Source organism: Sander lucioperca, chromosome 10 (assembly GCF_008315115.2).
Source record: "Sander lucioperca isolate FBNREF2018 chromosome 10, SLUC_FBN_1.2, whole genome shotgun sequence".
Taxonomy (NCBI): domain Eukaryota; kingdom Metazoa; phylum Chordata; class Actinopteri; order Perciformes; family Percidae; genus Sander; species Sander lucioperca.
In genome coordinates, this window is record NC_050182.1 from 1,851,957 (window position 1) to 1,869,456 (window position 17,500).

The following is a 17,500-nucleotide window of genomic DNA, read 5'->3' on the forward strand; positions in this document are numbered from 1 at the left end:
CATTCGGTGCGATAACATTTGGAAAGTCTAGAAGAGCCGCACAGTTAAATCATTTCATGGAAGAAGCCGGCTCGGAGCGTCCACCGTTTTTGAGAACTTTGCTTGTTACTCTTTGCTTTGATCGCAGGGTCCTTGAGCAAGGCACTGAACCCCCGGCTAGGGGGCGCTGTATCGCTGACACCGAGACACTTCAATGTGACATCATCTCCGAGTGTCCACATTATTGCGTTCGCGGTGCTGCGGAGCAAGGCACTAGCACGTATTTACAGTTCCTGTGAGTTAATTAAGGATTAAGTGAGAAATCCGATGACTGAGTGCAAACTGGGTAATAAAGTCATCTTCATCTTCATCATCTTCATCTTCGTTAACGGGCCGAAACAGGAGAAAGTTTGTCTTCTGATGCAGTCAGAGCGGCGACGAGTCGACTTTGTAAGGGTTTGTGGGTCGAATCGGAGGAGCGGGAGGTCGTCTGCATAGAGAGAGAACAAAATGTATTGAAATTAATTGAAAAAATGTCTGGTACAGCATATAAAATACAATATATATATATATATATATATATATATATATATATATATAGTATATTAGGGCTGCAACTAACAATTATTTTCATAGTCAATTAATCTGTCGATTATTTTCCTGATTAATCGATTAGTTGTTTGATCTATAAAAATGTCAAAACATGGTGAAAAATGTGGATCAGTGTTTCCCAGAGCCTAAGAGGACGTCCTCAAATGTCTTGTTTTGTCCAAAACTCAAAAGATATTCAGTTGACTGTCACAGAGGAGAGAAGAAACTAGAACAATATTCACATTTAACAAGCTGGAATCAGAGAAATCAGATTTTTTTTTTTATAAAAAAATGACTCAAACGATTAATCGATTATCAAAATAGTTGGCGATTAATTTAATAGTTGACAACTAATCAATTAATCGATTCATCGTTGCACCTCTAATATATGTATATATATATATATATTCACATCTTAAAAGGAACACGCCGACTTATTGGGACTTTGTCTTATTCCCCGTATCCCCCAGAGTTAGATAAGTCCAGACATACCCTTCTCATCTCTGTAAACATCTCTAAATCTCAGTCCCTCCAGAAAAACGTGATTATGCGATCGCATAATTCAATGCATAATCAGCCAAAGTCTGCATATTTATTGAAATATGCTGCACTTTCGCAGCATAAATTGCCGATTTCCGCGCGAAATATGTCATAATCCCCACATTTTCATTGCAAAAAAGTCCCATATATCTTAGCAGAAAGTTGAAAAATGTTGCGTTTACTTCACACAAGAGCAGCCGTTTTCCCCTGTTGCCATGGGAACGTTATGAAGTGACGTAATTACGCGTCGTGAACATCATCGAAAAGCTGCAAACCCCGCGATGAAGCCACGATGAAACCGCAGTTTTTGCAAGTTCCCGCAATTTCATCACATAAAATTGCATAAATATCCCGCATATTCCATCGCATTTTTTAAGAAAACGTGCCGCATAATCAAGGATTTTTACCTGCAACAATCACAAAAAAACTTGCATTTTTCTGGAAGGACTGACGCACCCACCGCTAACCTAGCTTAGCACAGATCCTGGAGGTAACCGGCTCCATCTAGCCTAGCTTAGCACAGATCCTGGAGGTAACTGGCTCCATCTAGCCTAGCTTAGCACAGATCCTGGAGGTAACCGGCTCCATCTAGCCTAGCTTAGCACAGATCCTGGAGGTAACTGGCTCCATCTAGCCTAGCTTAGCACAGATCCTGGAGGTAACTGGCTCCATCTAGCCTAGCTTAGCACAGATCCTGGAGGTAACTGGCTCCATCTAACCTAGCTTAGCACAGATCCTGGAGGTAACCGGCTCCATCTAGCCTACTGCTCCCAATAAGTGACAAAATAACGCCAACATGTTCCTATTTCCATGTTGTGATTTGTAGAGTCACAGCGTGTACAAATAACAAGGTCACATGACACACAGCCATCTTCTAACCGTATACATACTGGGAACTATATTCTCAGAAGGTGAAGCTCTGCTACTTCTGCTACAATGTAAGTTAACGGGGCAATTGTCCGGCTTGTATTTACCTTCACAAAAGTTCAGTTTTTGCCACTGAAAAGCTGAGATTAATATTCTAAGTGTCTGACAACATTATGGAAAGGATCCCTACAGAGATAGACCTTTAAAACATATTTGAGACATTTCTGTTTAACCAGAAACAGCTCTGAAGTCGCTAGCGTTAAACCCACCAGACTCCATTTAAAAAAGCAATACTTTTAGTGTGTATAGAGCCAACATATTTCACATGTAAATCGGTAAACTATGTGTTTATTTCAACCAAAACTAGACTTGTGATGGTTGGAAAAGTGGAAAGACGACCCAAAACGACTTTCAGTAGTTATATTTAGTTTCTGTCCACTTTGAATGAAGTGTGTTTTATGATGATAAAAGTCCTGATTATTTACATGGAGTCTGGTGGCTTTGGCGAACGCAATTTCACGGATGTTTTAATGTTTAAAAAAAAGGATCTTACTCTTTAACTAAAAGGTCTATCTCTGTAGGGATCCTTTCATAATGTTGTCAGACACTTAGAATAATAATCTGAGTCTGTCAGCAGCAACAACAGAACTTTTAGTGGACGGAAACTGATTAACACTGGACCAGTTTCAGAGATTGTTGTTCCCATCAGTCACTTAGACACAGAAACATAGGGTCCAGGTTGACAAAAACGGTAGTAACCCTTTAAGTGATGTGCACTAATGGCTCTGGGTGTGCATCATGCTGATTTGAGCATGTTCTAAATGTCTACTAATCAGATTGTCTGGTTGGAGCTACTACTATCAGTTCAAGCACCGTTTAGGCGCCGTTTTCAAAGTTGCATTTCCACCATTTATAGAATAAATCAAACATGTAACACGTACCTGTTGGGAGCGGCTCCAGGTGCGACGGCTGCGTGATGTGGCGGTTTGGTGCTAGCGGCGTGATGTGGTGGTTTGGTGCTAGCGGCGTGATGTGGCGGTTTGGTGCTAGCGGCGTGATGTGGCGGTTTGGTGCTAGCGGTGGGATGTGGCGGTTTGGTGCTGGCTGCGTAGCCGGGGTGATGGGGGATGTGGGGGTGGGGCTGCGCGCCCAGCAGGCGGGGCTTTATGGCCACCACAGGTTTGGGCGGAGCAGGGACCTGAAGAGAGAATCATGGGAAATAAGCTGCGTTTGCTACGTCAACGTTAACCACTAACAATTACGTTTTTACTTTCATTTTGTTTCACAGCAACTACCTTCTAGAGTTAATCTCTAACAATCACCAACAGTTATTCAAATTTAGGAAACGCTGACCATCAGTGTGTGTGTGTGTGTGTGTGTGTGTGTATATGTGCGTGTGTGTGTATGTCTGTGTATATGTGTGTGAATGTGTGTGTGAGCGTGTATATGTGTGTGTGTGTGTGTGTATATGTCTGTGTACATATGTGTGTGTATATATGTGTGTGTGTGTGTGTGTATGTGTGTGTGTGTGTGTGTGTGTGTGTGTGTTTCGGGCATGTGTGTGTATGTGTGTGTGCGTGTATGTGTGTGTATATGTAGTGTGCGTATATGTGTGTGTATGTGTGCGTGTGTGTGTGTGTGTATATGTGAGTGTGTGTGTGTGTGTGTGCATGCGTGTGTGTGTATGTGTGCGTGCGTGTGTGTGTATGCGTGTGTGTACGCATGCGTGCGTGTGTGTGTGTATGTGTAGTGTGCGTATATGTGCGTGTGTATATGTGAGTGTGTGTGTGTGTATGTGTGCGTGCGTGTGTGTGTATGCGTGTGTGCGTGTGTGTGTGTGTACGCATGCGTGCGTGTGTGTGTGTATGTGTAGTGTGCGTATATGTGCGTGTGTATATGTGAGTGTGTGTGTGTGTGTGTGCGTGCATGTGCGTGTGTGTATGCGTGCCTGCGTGTGTGTGTGTGTGTGTGTGTACGCATGCGTGCGTGTGTGTATGTGTGTGTTTACTGTTTTGATGACTCAAACCGATTATCACAGTAGTTGGAGATTAATTTCATAGTTGACTGAACTAATCCATCATCTTTGCAGCTCTGCTCCTGATTCAACCAGTCAAACAATCACAGTGATGAATCCATCTCATAAACCAATCAGGAACAAAGATTACAGCGACCAATCAGAGTTACACGTCACCTTCTCATCACTTCATTCAGATTCTATCTACACGCTAAGCACTTGTGAGCTACATGCTAACAGCCGTTAGCGTGCAGGTGTACCTGTCCAGGTGTGGTGGGGTCGGGGGGGAGGGGCTTGTTGGGGGGAGCTGGTCTCCTCACCAGCAGCTGGAAGGTTAGTGAGGAGGAAGAGAGAAGAACGAGACAGATGTATGACAGTGAATCAGCATGCTCTAAGGATTTCTTTTGTATTCGGCTGTTTTTAGAGTAACAATTAGGCCGCCTGCACGCTGGCTGCGTGGCGTGAGCGTGTCAGCTGTGTGGCGTGAGCGTGTCAGCTGCGTGGCGTGAGCGTGTCAGCTGCCGTTTATATTTCGGCTCCCATGGTAACAGGTGAGAGCGTGCACACTGCCTGCGTGACACGCACGTCTCAGAAAACACGTGCCTGCTAGAAATAGAACCGACGCCTATTTTTCACGCGACATGCGAGCGTGTTGGAAGCGTTTCCAGGCAACATAGGAAATAGGAATAGGAAAAGATGTTTATATGTCATTTAGACACTAATGCATTTAATAAATGACATGTTGATGTTTGAAAGTCTCGAGGTTTTGACATCAATGTAGATATAAATGTCATTTAAAATAATAATACATACAGATTTTCTAATATTGCACCTGTCAATACAGAAGGAAATATTCTGGAGCCTATTTTTCCGTCAATCCTGCCGACGTTGTCTTTGCTGTAATCAGGTCAGAATATATTTATGTTTATGGAAACATACATGTGTCCAGACAAGGCTAGCAGCAGCAGCGCCGCGTCAGACACCTTTCTGGTGTAAAGACATAGAAAACGCCACACAGCTGACACGCCACGCAGCCAGTGTGCAGGAGGCATTAAAATATAGTTATTAGTGCTGCATGCAGATAGAAACTGAAGGAAATGTAAAAACATCATGCAGTAAAGTCCCGGTCACACCAGCGTGACATCTGAAATCTGTTGACTTACTATTCACGTACCGTATTATATACATAGATATTTAATGTTATACTGCTTTATTACACAGCCTTGTTGAACATCTTCTATGTTCTTTTTAATCCAAAGACTTTGAGGGGTCAAGGCCGAGACTTTGAGGGGTCAAGGCCGAGACTTTGAGGGGTCGAGACCGAGACTTTGAGGGGTCAAGGCCGAGACTTTGAGGGGTCGAGACCGAGACTTTGAGGGGTCAAGGCCGAGACTTTGAGGGGTCGAGACCGAGACTTTGAGACCGAGACTTTGAGGGGTCGAGACCGAGACTTTGAGGGGTCGAGACCGAGACTTTGAAGGGTCGAGACCGAGACTTTGAGACCGAGACTTTGAGGGGTTGAGGGGTCAAGACCGAGACTTTGAGGGGTTGAGGGGTCGAAACCAAGACTTTGAGGGGTCGAGACAGAGACTTTGAGACCGAGACTGTGAAGGTATTTATCTATTGTTGAATTGTTGTATTTTTTTAAAAGCTAAACTAAATTGTTCCTCCTCCAACCAGCAGGAGGAGCTGCAGCAGCCTGTAACACGTGTCAGATTTTACTTTCAAGGTACACTGTGTAGTGTTTTAAGTATTTCATTAGCTAAAATCAATGTCTAAAAATGTCCTCATTGGTGTAAAATGACCTCTGCCAATGATCTGACTTATCCTCGTAAGCGAAGAATTTCCAAGGAGGCTCCCACGTCATTCCGCCATTTAGAAAAACTATAATGGCTGAGAGGGACATAGAGCACTAGTCTACCCATCTAGCTAATCCACAACGCGTTTTCGTTCAGAGCCAGCGTCACATGACTGAAACCAGCTGAAACGGAGAAGGAGATCAGTGAGAGGAGCTTGTCACTGCCCTTTAGTTCATAATGGAGGATCAGACTTATGCCGAGCCACAGGAGAAGGAATCCTCGCCGCCAAAAAAAGCGAAAATTGGAAGACATGTTGTCAGAGCTTCTTGGTACATAACGGCTACCGTCGTTGCAACACGCATTTGAAAAAGTGAGCTAGAGAGCACTATTAGTTTGAATGCAAAATACAATTTCACCGCTAGATGGGAGACATTCCTACACAGTGTACCTTTAACGAAATCCCCACCGTGTAAACCAATTGGATCTCAACATGCAGACAAACACCGGACAGACAGCAACACTACACACTGCAGGTAGGTGACTGTACCTGGTCGGGGGGGTCGGGGGGCAGAGGCTTGGTGGGGGGGGCAGGTCGCTGTTCAACAGGTTGAAGCAGCATTAAGAAAAGTCAGAAGAGCAGCAGGTCAGTGAAGGATGAGACGATGATGTAGCAAACTTTTTCTCTGCATAAGTATAGACAGTTCATAACCCTCGGCTACACGAGTGACGAAAAAGACACTTTTTCAAGCGTGAATTATACTGGACGCATCCAAGGTGGCGCGTACAAATGTGACGTCATGGGATCGCCGTGACTACTGGTGCTCGCGACACTAGTTGCAGTCTTCTCCTGAACAGAGGTGGCGCTAATGAGCAAAGGCTACCGCCGTTGCTCTGAAGAAGAAGAAAAAGGTAAACAACGGCAGAACTGGCTGCAGCATTGCCGTCAATGCTTGGATTTGATTGGATGAGCTACTTGGTGGGATCAAGCCTTTCATTCACCATAAAAGAACTCATCTTAACCCAGTAAGTTTACCAGAGAGACTAGCAGTCACTGTGAGAGTCCTGGCATCACGTTGTCGGCGAACCCGTTCAGGCCTCCCGTTTCCGCTTTGTCGCGCGCCGCTTAAAAAAAAGAGCCGTGCGCGACAGCTGGGTGCGCGCCATAAATCGGGCGCGCCGGCAGGATATTACGTCATTTTGACGTCACGATGGCGCGCGCCACCTTGGATGCGTCCAGTATAATTCTCGCTTTAGGCCCCCTGCACACTGGCTGCGTGGCGTGAGTGTGGCTTGTCAGCTGCGTGGCGTGAGCGTGGCGTGTCAGCTGCGTGGCGTGAGCGTGGCGTGTCAGCTGCGTGGCGTGAGTGTGGCTTGTCAGCTGCGTGGCGTGAGCGTGCGTGCGTGCGTGAGTGGCTGTCAGCTGCGTGGCGTGGCGTGCAGCTGCGTGGCGTGCGTGTCACTGCGTGCTGGTGGCTTGTCAGCTGCGTGGCGTGAGCGTGGCGTGTCAGCTGCGTGGCGTGAGTGTGGCTTGTCAGCTGCGTGGCGTGAGCGTGGCGTGTCAGCTGCGTGGCGTTTTCTATGTCTTTACACCAGAAAGGTGTCTATCGCGGCGCTGCTGCTGCTAGCCTTGTCTGGACACATGGATGTTTCCATAAACATAAACATAAATATATTCTGATCTGATTACAGCAGACAACGTTGGCAGTATTGACGGAAAAATAGGCTCCAGAATATTTCCTTCTGTATTGACAGGTGCAATATTTGAAAATCGATAATTATTATTATTTTAAATGACATTTATATCTGCATTTATGTCAAAACCTCGAGACTTTCAAACATCAACATGTCATTTATTAAATGTATTTGTGTCTAAATGACATATAAACATCTTTTCCTATTCTATGTTGTCTGGAAACGCTTCCAACACGCTGGCGTGTCGCGTGAAAAATAGGCGTCGGTTCTATTTCTAGCATGCACGTGTTTTCTGAGAGGTGCGTGTCACGCAGGCAGTGTGCACGCTCTCACCTGTTACCATGGGAGCCCAAATATAAACAGACACGCCATGCAGCTGACACGCTCACGCCACGCAGCCAGCCAAATGGATCCCATTTGCAAAAATCACATTTCACGTGTTTCTTTGATGTCCAGACTTTCTAAAACCTCTTTGAAAATAGCAATGCTAGCTTTCCCTCATTTAGCCCTAGCTTCCCAACAAGCTAACTAAACTAGTATCTCCTCCTCCTCTCTCTCTCTCTCTCTCTCCTCCCTCTCCTCCTCTCTCTCCCCCTCTCTCCCTCTCCTCCTCTCTCTCCCCCTCTCCTCCTCCTCTCTCCCTCTCCTCCTCCTCCTCCTCCTCTCTCCCTTTCCTCCTCTCTCCCTCTCCTCCTCCTCCTCTCTCCCTCTCCTCCTCCTCCTCTCTCCCTTTCCTCCTCTCTCTCCTCCTCCTCCCTCCCTTTCCTCCTCTCTCTCCCCTCCTCCTCTCTCTCCCTCCCTCTCCTCCTTCTCTCTCCTTTCCTCCTCCCTCTCCTCCTCTCTCCCTTTCCTCCTCCTCTCTCCTTTCCTCCTCCCTCTCCTCCTCTCTCCCCCTCCTCCTCTCTCTCCCCCTCTCCTCTCTCTCCCCCTCTCCTCCTCCTCTCTCCTTTCCTCCTCCCTCTCCTCCTCCTTCTCTCTCCCCCTCTCCTCCTCTCTCTCCCCCTCTCCTCCTCCTCTCTCCCTCTCCTCCTCCTCCTCTCTCCCTTTCCTCCTCTCTCTCCTCCTCCTCTCTCCCTCTCCTCCTCTCTCCCTTTCCTCCTCTCTCTCCTCCTCCTCTCTCCCTCTCCTCCTTCTCTCTCCCTTTCCTCCTCTCTCATCTCTCTCTCTCTCCCTCTCCTCCTCTCTCTCCTCCTTCTCATCTCTCTCTCTCTCCCTCTCCTCATCTCTCTCCCTCTCCTCCTCCTCCTCCTCCTCTCTCCCTCTCCTCCTCCTCCTCATTGGATGCCTTTGGTCTGAACTGGACTTCTCAGACAAAACAACTCAAACAGATGATTGACAACAGTCACGATATACGACAACAACACGGAGAAAGAGACGCCACAGACACACGGATCAGACTAGACATCGGCTCGTTAGCAGCACAGGAACACAGACGTTAGCTCCTCCAGGTGAGGTTACCTGCGGCAGGGTTTGTAAGGCGGGGTCAGGGGGGAGTGGCTTAGTGGGAGGAGCAGGTCTGTCATGAACCTGATAGGAGAGAAAACAGGAAGCAGAGGCAGAGTGACGGCTGATACATGCACAGGAGAGCAGCAGAGGTCAAACAAGCAGGCGTGTTAATGTGAGCTAACATCTGCAGCTGCAGTGTCACTTCCTTCTTCTTTTTCTTTCACAATAAACCCGTCTTGCAACAGGTTTTGTCACATAGTTCACCAGTTCAGGAAGTTGATGATGAAGTGGGTGAAACTAAACTCTAAGGGCGTACTCACACTTGGCCCAGTTTCCTTGAACGGTGCCCAAGCACGATTGTCCCCCACTCCCCCTCCCCATTCCCCGTGCTGGCCTGCACTCACACTGCGATAGACAATCGGGGCCAGAGCACGCTTAGGTCATCAGGGGGACTCGCCGACTAGTGACCCCTCCCATCCATTACACAGCCAATTTGAACTCCTACCCTCAGGGAGAAACATCTTTAAGAAATCCTTCGTCCCCAATGCTGTGAAGGTGCTAAATCAGTCATTCCCAAACTGTGGTCCGCGGACCACTCAACCCGTTCTCATTCCGAACTCGTAAAATAAGGACGTTTGGACAGTGGCTGTCAGCGTCTGATGTGACGAAAAAGGTGTCTTTCAGTTTGTGTAACACACCGGGGAGAGCAGCAGTTAGAGAGGATTTAGAGAGTAGTATGTAAGGAGGTTGGTTGGGGGGGTGGATGCAGGGCCGGTGATTGCTGTAGGCGACCTATAGGCGATTGCCTAGGGCGTGAAATGTGATGGGGGCGCCGTGTGGCCCTTAGGTCTCCTTCCCATTGATAATAGAATTAGAACGACAAGTGAAATAGAACATGTTTATTAAACATGATCATCCTAGGGCCCCCCCTCAGCCGCACGGAGCTCTGAAGCAGACCTGTGCGTCGCTTAGCGTCCTCTCTCGCTGTAACAATAGAGACGAGCAGCGGCACAGACCACAGAGCTGCTGCAGGGCGCCTTCCGTGGTCTGTTCAGCTTCAGGTTCTAAAGGACGCGCCTTGCTGTGGGCATGCTGCAGCAGATGTATCCCGTTTGTGCTCTGTGTATTTCTGCCGTAGTTTTGTGTTTCTACCTCCGATGTAGAGTAACGTTCAGCCACTTCCCTAAACTTTGTCTCATTCAGAGACCAGAGTCTCAAACGGGGCTCTGAGTCTGTCAGGAGGTCTGAGATCTACCGTATCAGCAGAGATATCACGTAATGCACAGCAGGCTATGGTGCAGGTAGATTATTTTCTGAAATGTAGTGACTTTATTCTTGTAATAGCTTATTATCACTTTATTTTTCACAAAATATCACGACTCCTCCAAATCTCAGAGAGCACAGATGAGATATACTGTATTTTGAATGTGCACAAAGTTTTGAACATGAGAAATCTTTTATTCTATTATTATAGAAAACTATATCTATTATTAATTCATTAAAATGAATGCATGTATCATTCAGGTGAATAATTTTAATATGCACATTTAAGGAGGTTACTTCCTCAACAAAAGAAGCAAAAGAGAAGGGAAGAGTAAATGATGCTAGACTACATGTTTGCTGACTCAGATATAATTAGAAAAGTCGATCTACAGGAGAATAAATAGATGAAAGCAATACAGAAAGCCTGAGAGCCTTATTGTAATATATTATGTTTTTATATTTGGATTGTAATCTATGTTTCCCGTTACATAAATACATTTGCAGCATACATTGATTCAGAAAAAGGTAAAAAAAAAATAGGTGCATAAAAATTCACCAGAATGCAGGAAATTAAGTGTTTAATGCTCAAAATTTTCAGGGGGTGGACCCCCAGACCCCCCCATCATAAGTCACCATGCACACAGATCTGGAACCAGAACCCTGGCCTTTGGGTTGCCAGACCAGTTATGATTAGACCACATGTTGGTGCCATCTAACTTACTTGGAAGCTAGAAACTAAAATGAACATACATTGCTACTCTATAGCTGACACAGCGCTGTGGAGATCTGGCAATGCAAGACTTGGGGGGCGCAAATCTCAATCTCGCCTAGGGCAACCAAAGGGCTAGAACCGGCCCTGGGTGGATGGGCCAAACACAGGACTTTCACCCAGGAGAGGGGGTTCGCGTCCCGCCTGTCACACTTGCTATAGTCGCTTTTTTCTTTCCTCCCGCGTGTCACGCAACCGTACGCCCACCCACGACCTTTTCCTTAACATAACTGTGTCAAAAGGGACGGCAATAGTCCCGACCAAGCACGTTTACTTAAAGCGCTAAAGGGACGGCAATAGTCCCGACCAAGCACGTTTACGTGTGTGGTTGCTATGATTACCTCTTTCTCCGTCAGTGGGATGTCCGTCGGCGGGTTCAGGTGGTATCTCAGGGGTCGGACCTGCTCTCCATTCCTGCCGTCCACTCGCTCCGTCACCGGCGTTCTGACGAGACGTGAAATAAAAAAAAACATATTTTATCTGTGGCCGGGTTGGCTCAGTGGGTAGAGCAGGCGCACATACTACTGAGATGTTCATGCCTCGACGCAGAGGTCCAGGGTTCGAATCCGACCTGTGATGATTTCCTGCATGTCTTCCCCCTCTAATATTTTGACTGTATTATTGCATGTCTCATGTACTGTAGTCTTCTTACTTACATTTTGGGCCTCATGAAGCCCCAAAAAAGCCAGCGACAAATACGTTGAATAAAGCGCCAAAAAAGTTGGAAAAAGCCCGAAAAACAGCGTCAAAATTGTCTGAGAAAGTGCCAAAAACATCGTAAAAAGTGGCAAAACATCGTAAAAAGTGGCAAAACATTGAGTAAAGTGTCAAAAACATTAAAACAAACTGCCTAAAGCATTGAAAAAAGCACCGGAAAAGGCGTCAAAAATGTAAAAAAGAAAAAAAAAAAAAAAAAAAAAAAAACACCAAAAACTTTGGAAAAAGCGACAAAAAGTAGGTGGGCCTAAATTTATTGTGAATCTAAATTGAAATGTGGGCCGGATCAAAACCTGCGAGGGGCCGGATTTGGCCTTGAGTTAGACACACGTGCCCTAGGGGGACACGTACCCCCATTTGAGAAACACTGTTCTAGCGATGGAGGCAGCGGTAGAGCAGCAGCTCCCAAAACGACTGTTGTGGTCAAACATGCCGGTTCAGACCAATGCAATGAGACGAGACAGTGTACCATCTCCACAGCAACGACTCTTTGTACTTCCGTCCGAACTTCCGACTTCCAGGTAAGCTCGCTTGACCGTATATTCTGTGCTTGCGGGCGCACGTTGAGGCTCCGTCTGCCATTTCAACCAGTTAACAGTTTGTAACATAGAAATAAAATAGATTAAGGATCATTTTATTTCTATAGTTTATAGCTAACTCGACCAGCTGACTTCTCTATTGGCTGTTGAAACAGGAGACGTCTCTTACGTTCTAAAACCAGCCTCTGGAGACTCCACCAGCTGACTTCTCTATTGGCTGTTGAAACAGTAGACGTCTCTTACGTTCTAAAACCAGCCTCTGGAGACTCCACCAGCTGACTTCTCTATTGGCTGTTGAAACAGGAGACGTCTCTTACGTTCTAAACCCAGCCTCTGGAGACTCAACCAGCTGACTTCTCTATTGGCTGTTGAAACAGGAGACGTCTCTTACGTTCTAAAACCAGCCTCTGGAGACTTGACCAGCTGACTTCTCTATTGGCTGTTGAAACAGGAGACGTCTCTTACGTTGTAAAACCAGCCTCTGGAGACTCCACCAGCTGACTTCTCTATTGGCTGTTGAAACAGGAGACGTCTCTTACGTTCTAAAACCAGCCTCTGGAGACTCCACCAGCTGACTTCTCTATTGGCTGTTGAAACAGGAGACGTCTCTTACGTTCTAAACCAGCCTCTGGAGACTCAACCAGCTGACTTCTCTATTGGCTGTTGAAACAGGAGACGTCTCTTACGTTGTAAAACCAGCCTCTGGAGACTCCACCAGCTGACTTCTCTATTGGCTGTTGAAACAGGAGACGTCTCTTACGTTCTAAACCCAGCCTCTGGAGACTCAACCAGCTGACTTCTCTATTGGCTGTTGAAACAGTAGACGTCTCTTACGTTGTAAAACCAGCCTCTGGAGACTCCACCAGCTGACTTCTCTATTGGCTGTTGAAACAGGAGACGTCTCTTACGTTCTAAAACCAGCCTCTGGAGACTTGACCAGCTGACTTCTCTATTGGCTGTTAAAACAGGAGACGTCTCCTACGTTCTAAACCCAGCCTCTGGAGACTCAACCAGCTGACTTCTCTATTGGCTGTTGAAACAGTAGATGTCTCTTACGTTCTAAAACCAGCCTCTGGAGACTTGACCAGCTGACTTCTCTATTGGCTGTTGAAACAGGAGACGTCTCTTACGTTCTAAACCCAGCCTCTGGAGACTCCACCAGCTGACTTCTCTATTGGCTGTTGAAACAGGAGACGTCTCTTACGTTGTAAAACCAGCCTCTGGAGACTCCACCAGCTGACTTCTCTATTGGCTGTTGAAACAGTAGACGTCTCTTACGTTGTAAAACCAGCCTCTGGAGACTCCACCAGCTGACTTCTCTATTGGCTGTTGAAACAGGAGACGTCTCTTACGTTGTAAAACCAGCCTCTGGAGACTCCACCAGCTGACTTCTCTATTGGCTGTTGAAACAGGAGACGTCTCTTACGTTGTAAAACCAGCCTCTGGAGACTCCACCAGCTGACTTCTCTATTGGCTGTTGAAACAGGAGACGTCTCTTACGTTCTAAACCCAGCCTCTGGAGACTCTGAAGGAGCTGAAACCTTTCTCTGCTACGTTCTAAAACGGTTTCATCTTTGGTCTGAACTGGACTTAACACTAAATAAAAAATATATTATTTTACAGTCTATGGTTTTTCACATCCACAAACTAAACCAACAACAACAAGACTTAAAGCTGCACCTCTTTAAGCTTTGAGGACGTCATTACCCAGAATCCTCGATGAGCTGTCCAATGTTTGATCTGTGACTTCCACACAGCTGCTTAAATGACAGATTGGTACCAACTTGTTTCCAGATGGAAACTGCGTGAGGCGGATCGGTGCAGCTTTAAGATCTGAGAGGACCGTCAGCTAGGTGAAGACTTAACCCTCCTGTTGTCTTCGCGTCTTCAAAGATGGATGGTTCCTTACTGTATACATTGACTTTTGGGTGTTTTATTCCATTTTATGGCATTATACTGACTAAACTGACAGTCTGTTATTATCCATAAACTGTCTGACATAATCCATGAACATCCTCTGATGTTATTAGTCAAAATAATTCATAATTTCAGCGTTTCTAACACAAAAATTAGATATAATTTCACATAAATAAGGTTTATTGACCATCAATTCCAAAAATAAGTGTCAAACTAGAGGAAATAAGTTGGTGTTAGTGGTGTTTATACTGGTGGTAGGAAAAGAAAAGAAATCACCAAACCCACCAGACTCCATGTAAATAATCAGGACTTTTAGCGTGTATAGAGCCAGCATATCTCCACATGTAAATGGGTGAATTAAGGGTTTATTTCAACCAAACCAGAGTGGTGATTGTTGGAACAGTGGAAAGATGAACCAAGACGGCTTTTGGTAGTTTTATTTAGTTTCTGTCCACTTTGAATGAAGTGTGTTTTACGATGATAAAAGTCCTGATTATTTACATGAAGTCTGGTGTAGTTTGGTGATGGTGATTTCGGGGCTGTTTCATGTTAAACTAAAAGGATCTTACTCTTTAACTAAAAGGTCTATATCTGTAGGGATCCTTTCATAATGTTGTCAGACACTTAGAATAATAATCTGAGTCTGTCAGCAGCAACAACAGAACTTTTAGTGGACGCTGACTGACGCTGAACATTAGTCCTGTAGGGTTACATTACAGCTTGGAGTCTCCAGGAGTTGACCCAGGATGACAACAGAAGGGTTAAAGTTTGCAGACGGTAAAAACTTCACGGCGCTGACTCTACAGACGGAACCTGCAGTACCTGGAGAGGTGGGCGGGGTCAAACTCTAAACCCAACATCTCACAGTGAGTCACACTGCATCATGGGTAAGAAAACAAACACACCAGAATCAGATGAGTTTTTATAACCAAACACATTTAGTATTTATGAGTAACTATTTTAACACACACACACACACACACACACACACACACACACACACACACACGCAGAAACACACACGCACACACACACACACACACACACACACACACATACACACGCAGAAACACACACGCACACACACACACACACACACACACACACAGACACACACACACACACACGCAGAAACACACACGCACACACACACACACACACACACACACGCAGAAACACACACGCACACACACACACACACACACACACACACAGACACACACACACGCACGCAGAAACACACACACACACACACACACACACACACACACACACACGCAGAAACACACACGCACACACACACAGACACACACACACGCACGCATGTACGTGCACACACACACACACACACACACACACACACGCACGCACGCAGAAACACACACACACACACGTATGCGCACACACACACACGCACACACACACACCATAGGTGTGATTGGCAAAGGACAAAAAAGCAGGAAAATATACGGCGCACCCATGACGCTGCGACAGCCCCCTCCCCCCCTCATTTAAAAAAAAAAAAATAAACCATTAAATGGCACTTTCTGGAGAGTTTTGTGCAAAGAAATGGAGAAATTGAGTCTTACATGATATGTAGGTATTAGGGCATTTAGCATTTACATTACTGTTAATCAGTCATCACTTGATCACACATTGCATTACCTTGTTATAATATAAATAATAATAGTGCCACATGAAGAGACAGTGCAGCATATGACAGTAGCAACAGCTGAGAAGATTTGGGTCTGTGGTGACCAGGTCCACCTCACACACACTTCCTTCTCCTATTCTTTCTCCTTACTACCACACACACACCCACACCCACACCAGCCCACATTACCACGCCCATGCAGCCCCACCCACGGACATTTACGGATTTTTAAACATTTAATGTAACTGGCAAACAATGCTTTCTACTTTTTAAAGAGCACACGTTTATAACAAATTTTTATTTATGCCGTTTGTATGCTGTTACTGTCATTCTCTACAGTATGTAGGTATGTAGTATGTATGTTGTCACTGTCTGTTTCTCTCTGTTGACACTGTACATATTAAGTTATAACTCTAACTCTGCAATTTAAATGTTTTTTATGGCTGTCTGTGATTATACTTCAGGGTTTTTCCTTGCTCAGAATTTGTCTTTGTGTGAACACACAAAGCAGGGGGGGGAGGGGGTCTGGGGGTCCTCCCCCAGGAAATTCTGAGGGTAAAAGACTTCAATTCCTGCATTCTGATACATTTTTAGGCACCAATTTATGGTAAAAATGTCAATATTTATTGCAAGGAAATCACAAAATTCTGGTGGCAGGTAACAATTCAAAATACAAAATATAATGGAATATTATTATATTCAGTAGTCCAGTAAGGAGGCTTTCACATCCAGGACATGGGCCGGATACAACAACACTTGACCCTAAAGTCCAGTTGTTTGTAGGATTGACTTAGGCTACTTAATCAGTGATGTTGAATATAGCCTTGAGTGTAACGGACCACCACAGTTCATACATACATGTGAACCGCAGATTAATTGCAGAGTTTAATCTACATAGTGTAAAACTACTATGTGAATGGGGCACAGCAGAAAGACAGAGCAGAGCGACGCTGCTTGTTCAGGGTTTTCATGTGTACTCCTATAGGCCTACACTTTGCATCAGGCGTTAAAACCAACTGTACCGAATTAGACTACTATTTAACGCGAGACGTTTTTAACCGCTAATAAAACTGTCTCAATTTAATACTGATGCCGTCAGACGGCCGCGCGGACAGACAGCAGTCAGAGTTCTGGCAGAGCTCTGCGCCGGTCAGCAGCGGCTTCTCACTGTACAGCCGGTCCCCCAGAGCAGCATGATCACCGGGAGGGTCCGGTACAGCCTGAACCCTGCAAACAGAGATCCCGTTTGAAGGTGACATGCTTGATTTTGACTGAACGTCTCAATTTAAGTAACCTCTGATCGGGTCGTAGCAAATTAAGTAGCTACACTAAGTTTAAGATTAGGTGTTGGTCATTCTCAACACCTTTCTACCCCCCCCCACACACACACTTATCAACTCTGGACTCTGTGCTGCTGCCGGCCTGTGTAACGTACGTTACCCACCATCCATCGACTGTTAGCTTCAGCTGGCTAACGTTAGCTGTCAACCTCCCGACTGGCTAGTGATCTAGCGAGGATTAGCCCTTCAGACCGCAGTGGACTTCAGTGGACTCTCCATCCAATCTCCCGACTGGACCTTCGTCTGCCACAACTGCCAGACTCTTTCAAATACATGTACTCCCTGTCTCCGCCGATCACTTGGTAGCGTTGGTCAGCTGTCAGCTTACGCCAGCTAGCTTCTGTTAGCTTCGACCGACTGACGGCTCGCCCAG

At 45.8% G+C, this 17,500-nt stretch overlaps 1 protein-coding gene and 1 long non-coding RNA gene across 8 annotated transcripts in view; one reads left to right on the top strand and one right to left on the bottom strand.

Annotated features, from left to right (window-relative positions):
* LOC118495985 overlaps positions 1-3,363 on the top strand; it is an 11,915-nt gene extending 8,552 nt beyond the window's left edge. Inside the window, exon 3 of the long non-coding RNA XR_004898436.1 lies at positions 3,337-3,363. This is a non-coding gene — a long non-coding RNA (uncharacterized LOC118495985). The remainder of the gene's footprint in view (positions 1-3,336) is intronic.
* adam15 (ADAM metallopeptidase domain 15) overlaps positions 138-17,500 on the bottom strand; it is an 80,539-nt gene continuing 63,176 nt past the window's right edge. Inside the window, exons 20-26 of one of the 7 annotated variants that reach the window (XM_036005790.1) lie at positions 14,956-15,009; positions 11,302-11,404; positions 8,941-9,009; positions 6,338-6,385; positions 3,064-3,175; positions 2,919-2,955; positions 138-469 (exon numbers count right to left, since the gene is read on the bottom strand). In XM_036005790.1, the coding sequence (XP_035861683.1) occupies positions 406-469; positions 2,919-2,955; positions 3,064-3,175; positions 6,338-6,385; positions 8,941-9,009; positions 11,302-11,404; positions 14,956-15,009 (487 nt within the window). In that variant the 3' untranslated portion in view covers positions 138-405. Of the gene's footprint in view, positions 470-2,917; positions 2,983-3,063; positions 3,176-6,337; positions 6,386-8,940; positions 9,010-11,301; positions 11,405-14,955; positions 15,010-17,500 lie in introns of those variants that run through there. The other 6 variants (XM_036005789.1, XM_036005791.1, XM_036005792.1 and 3 more) reach the window with 6 other exon arrangements.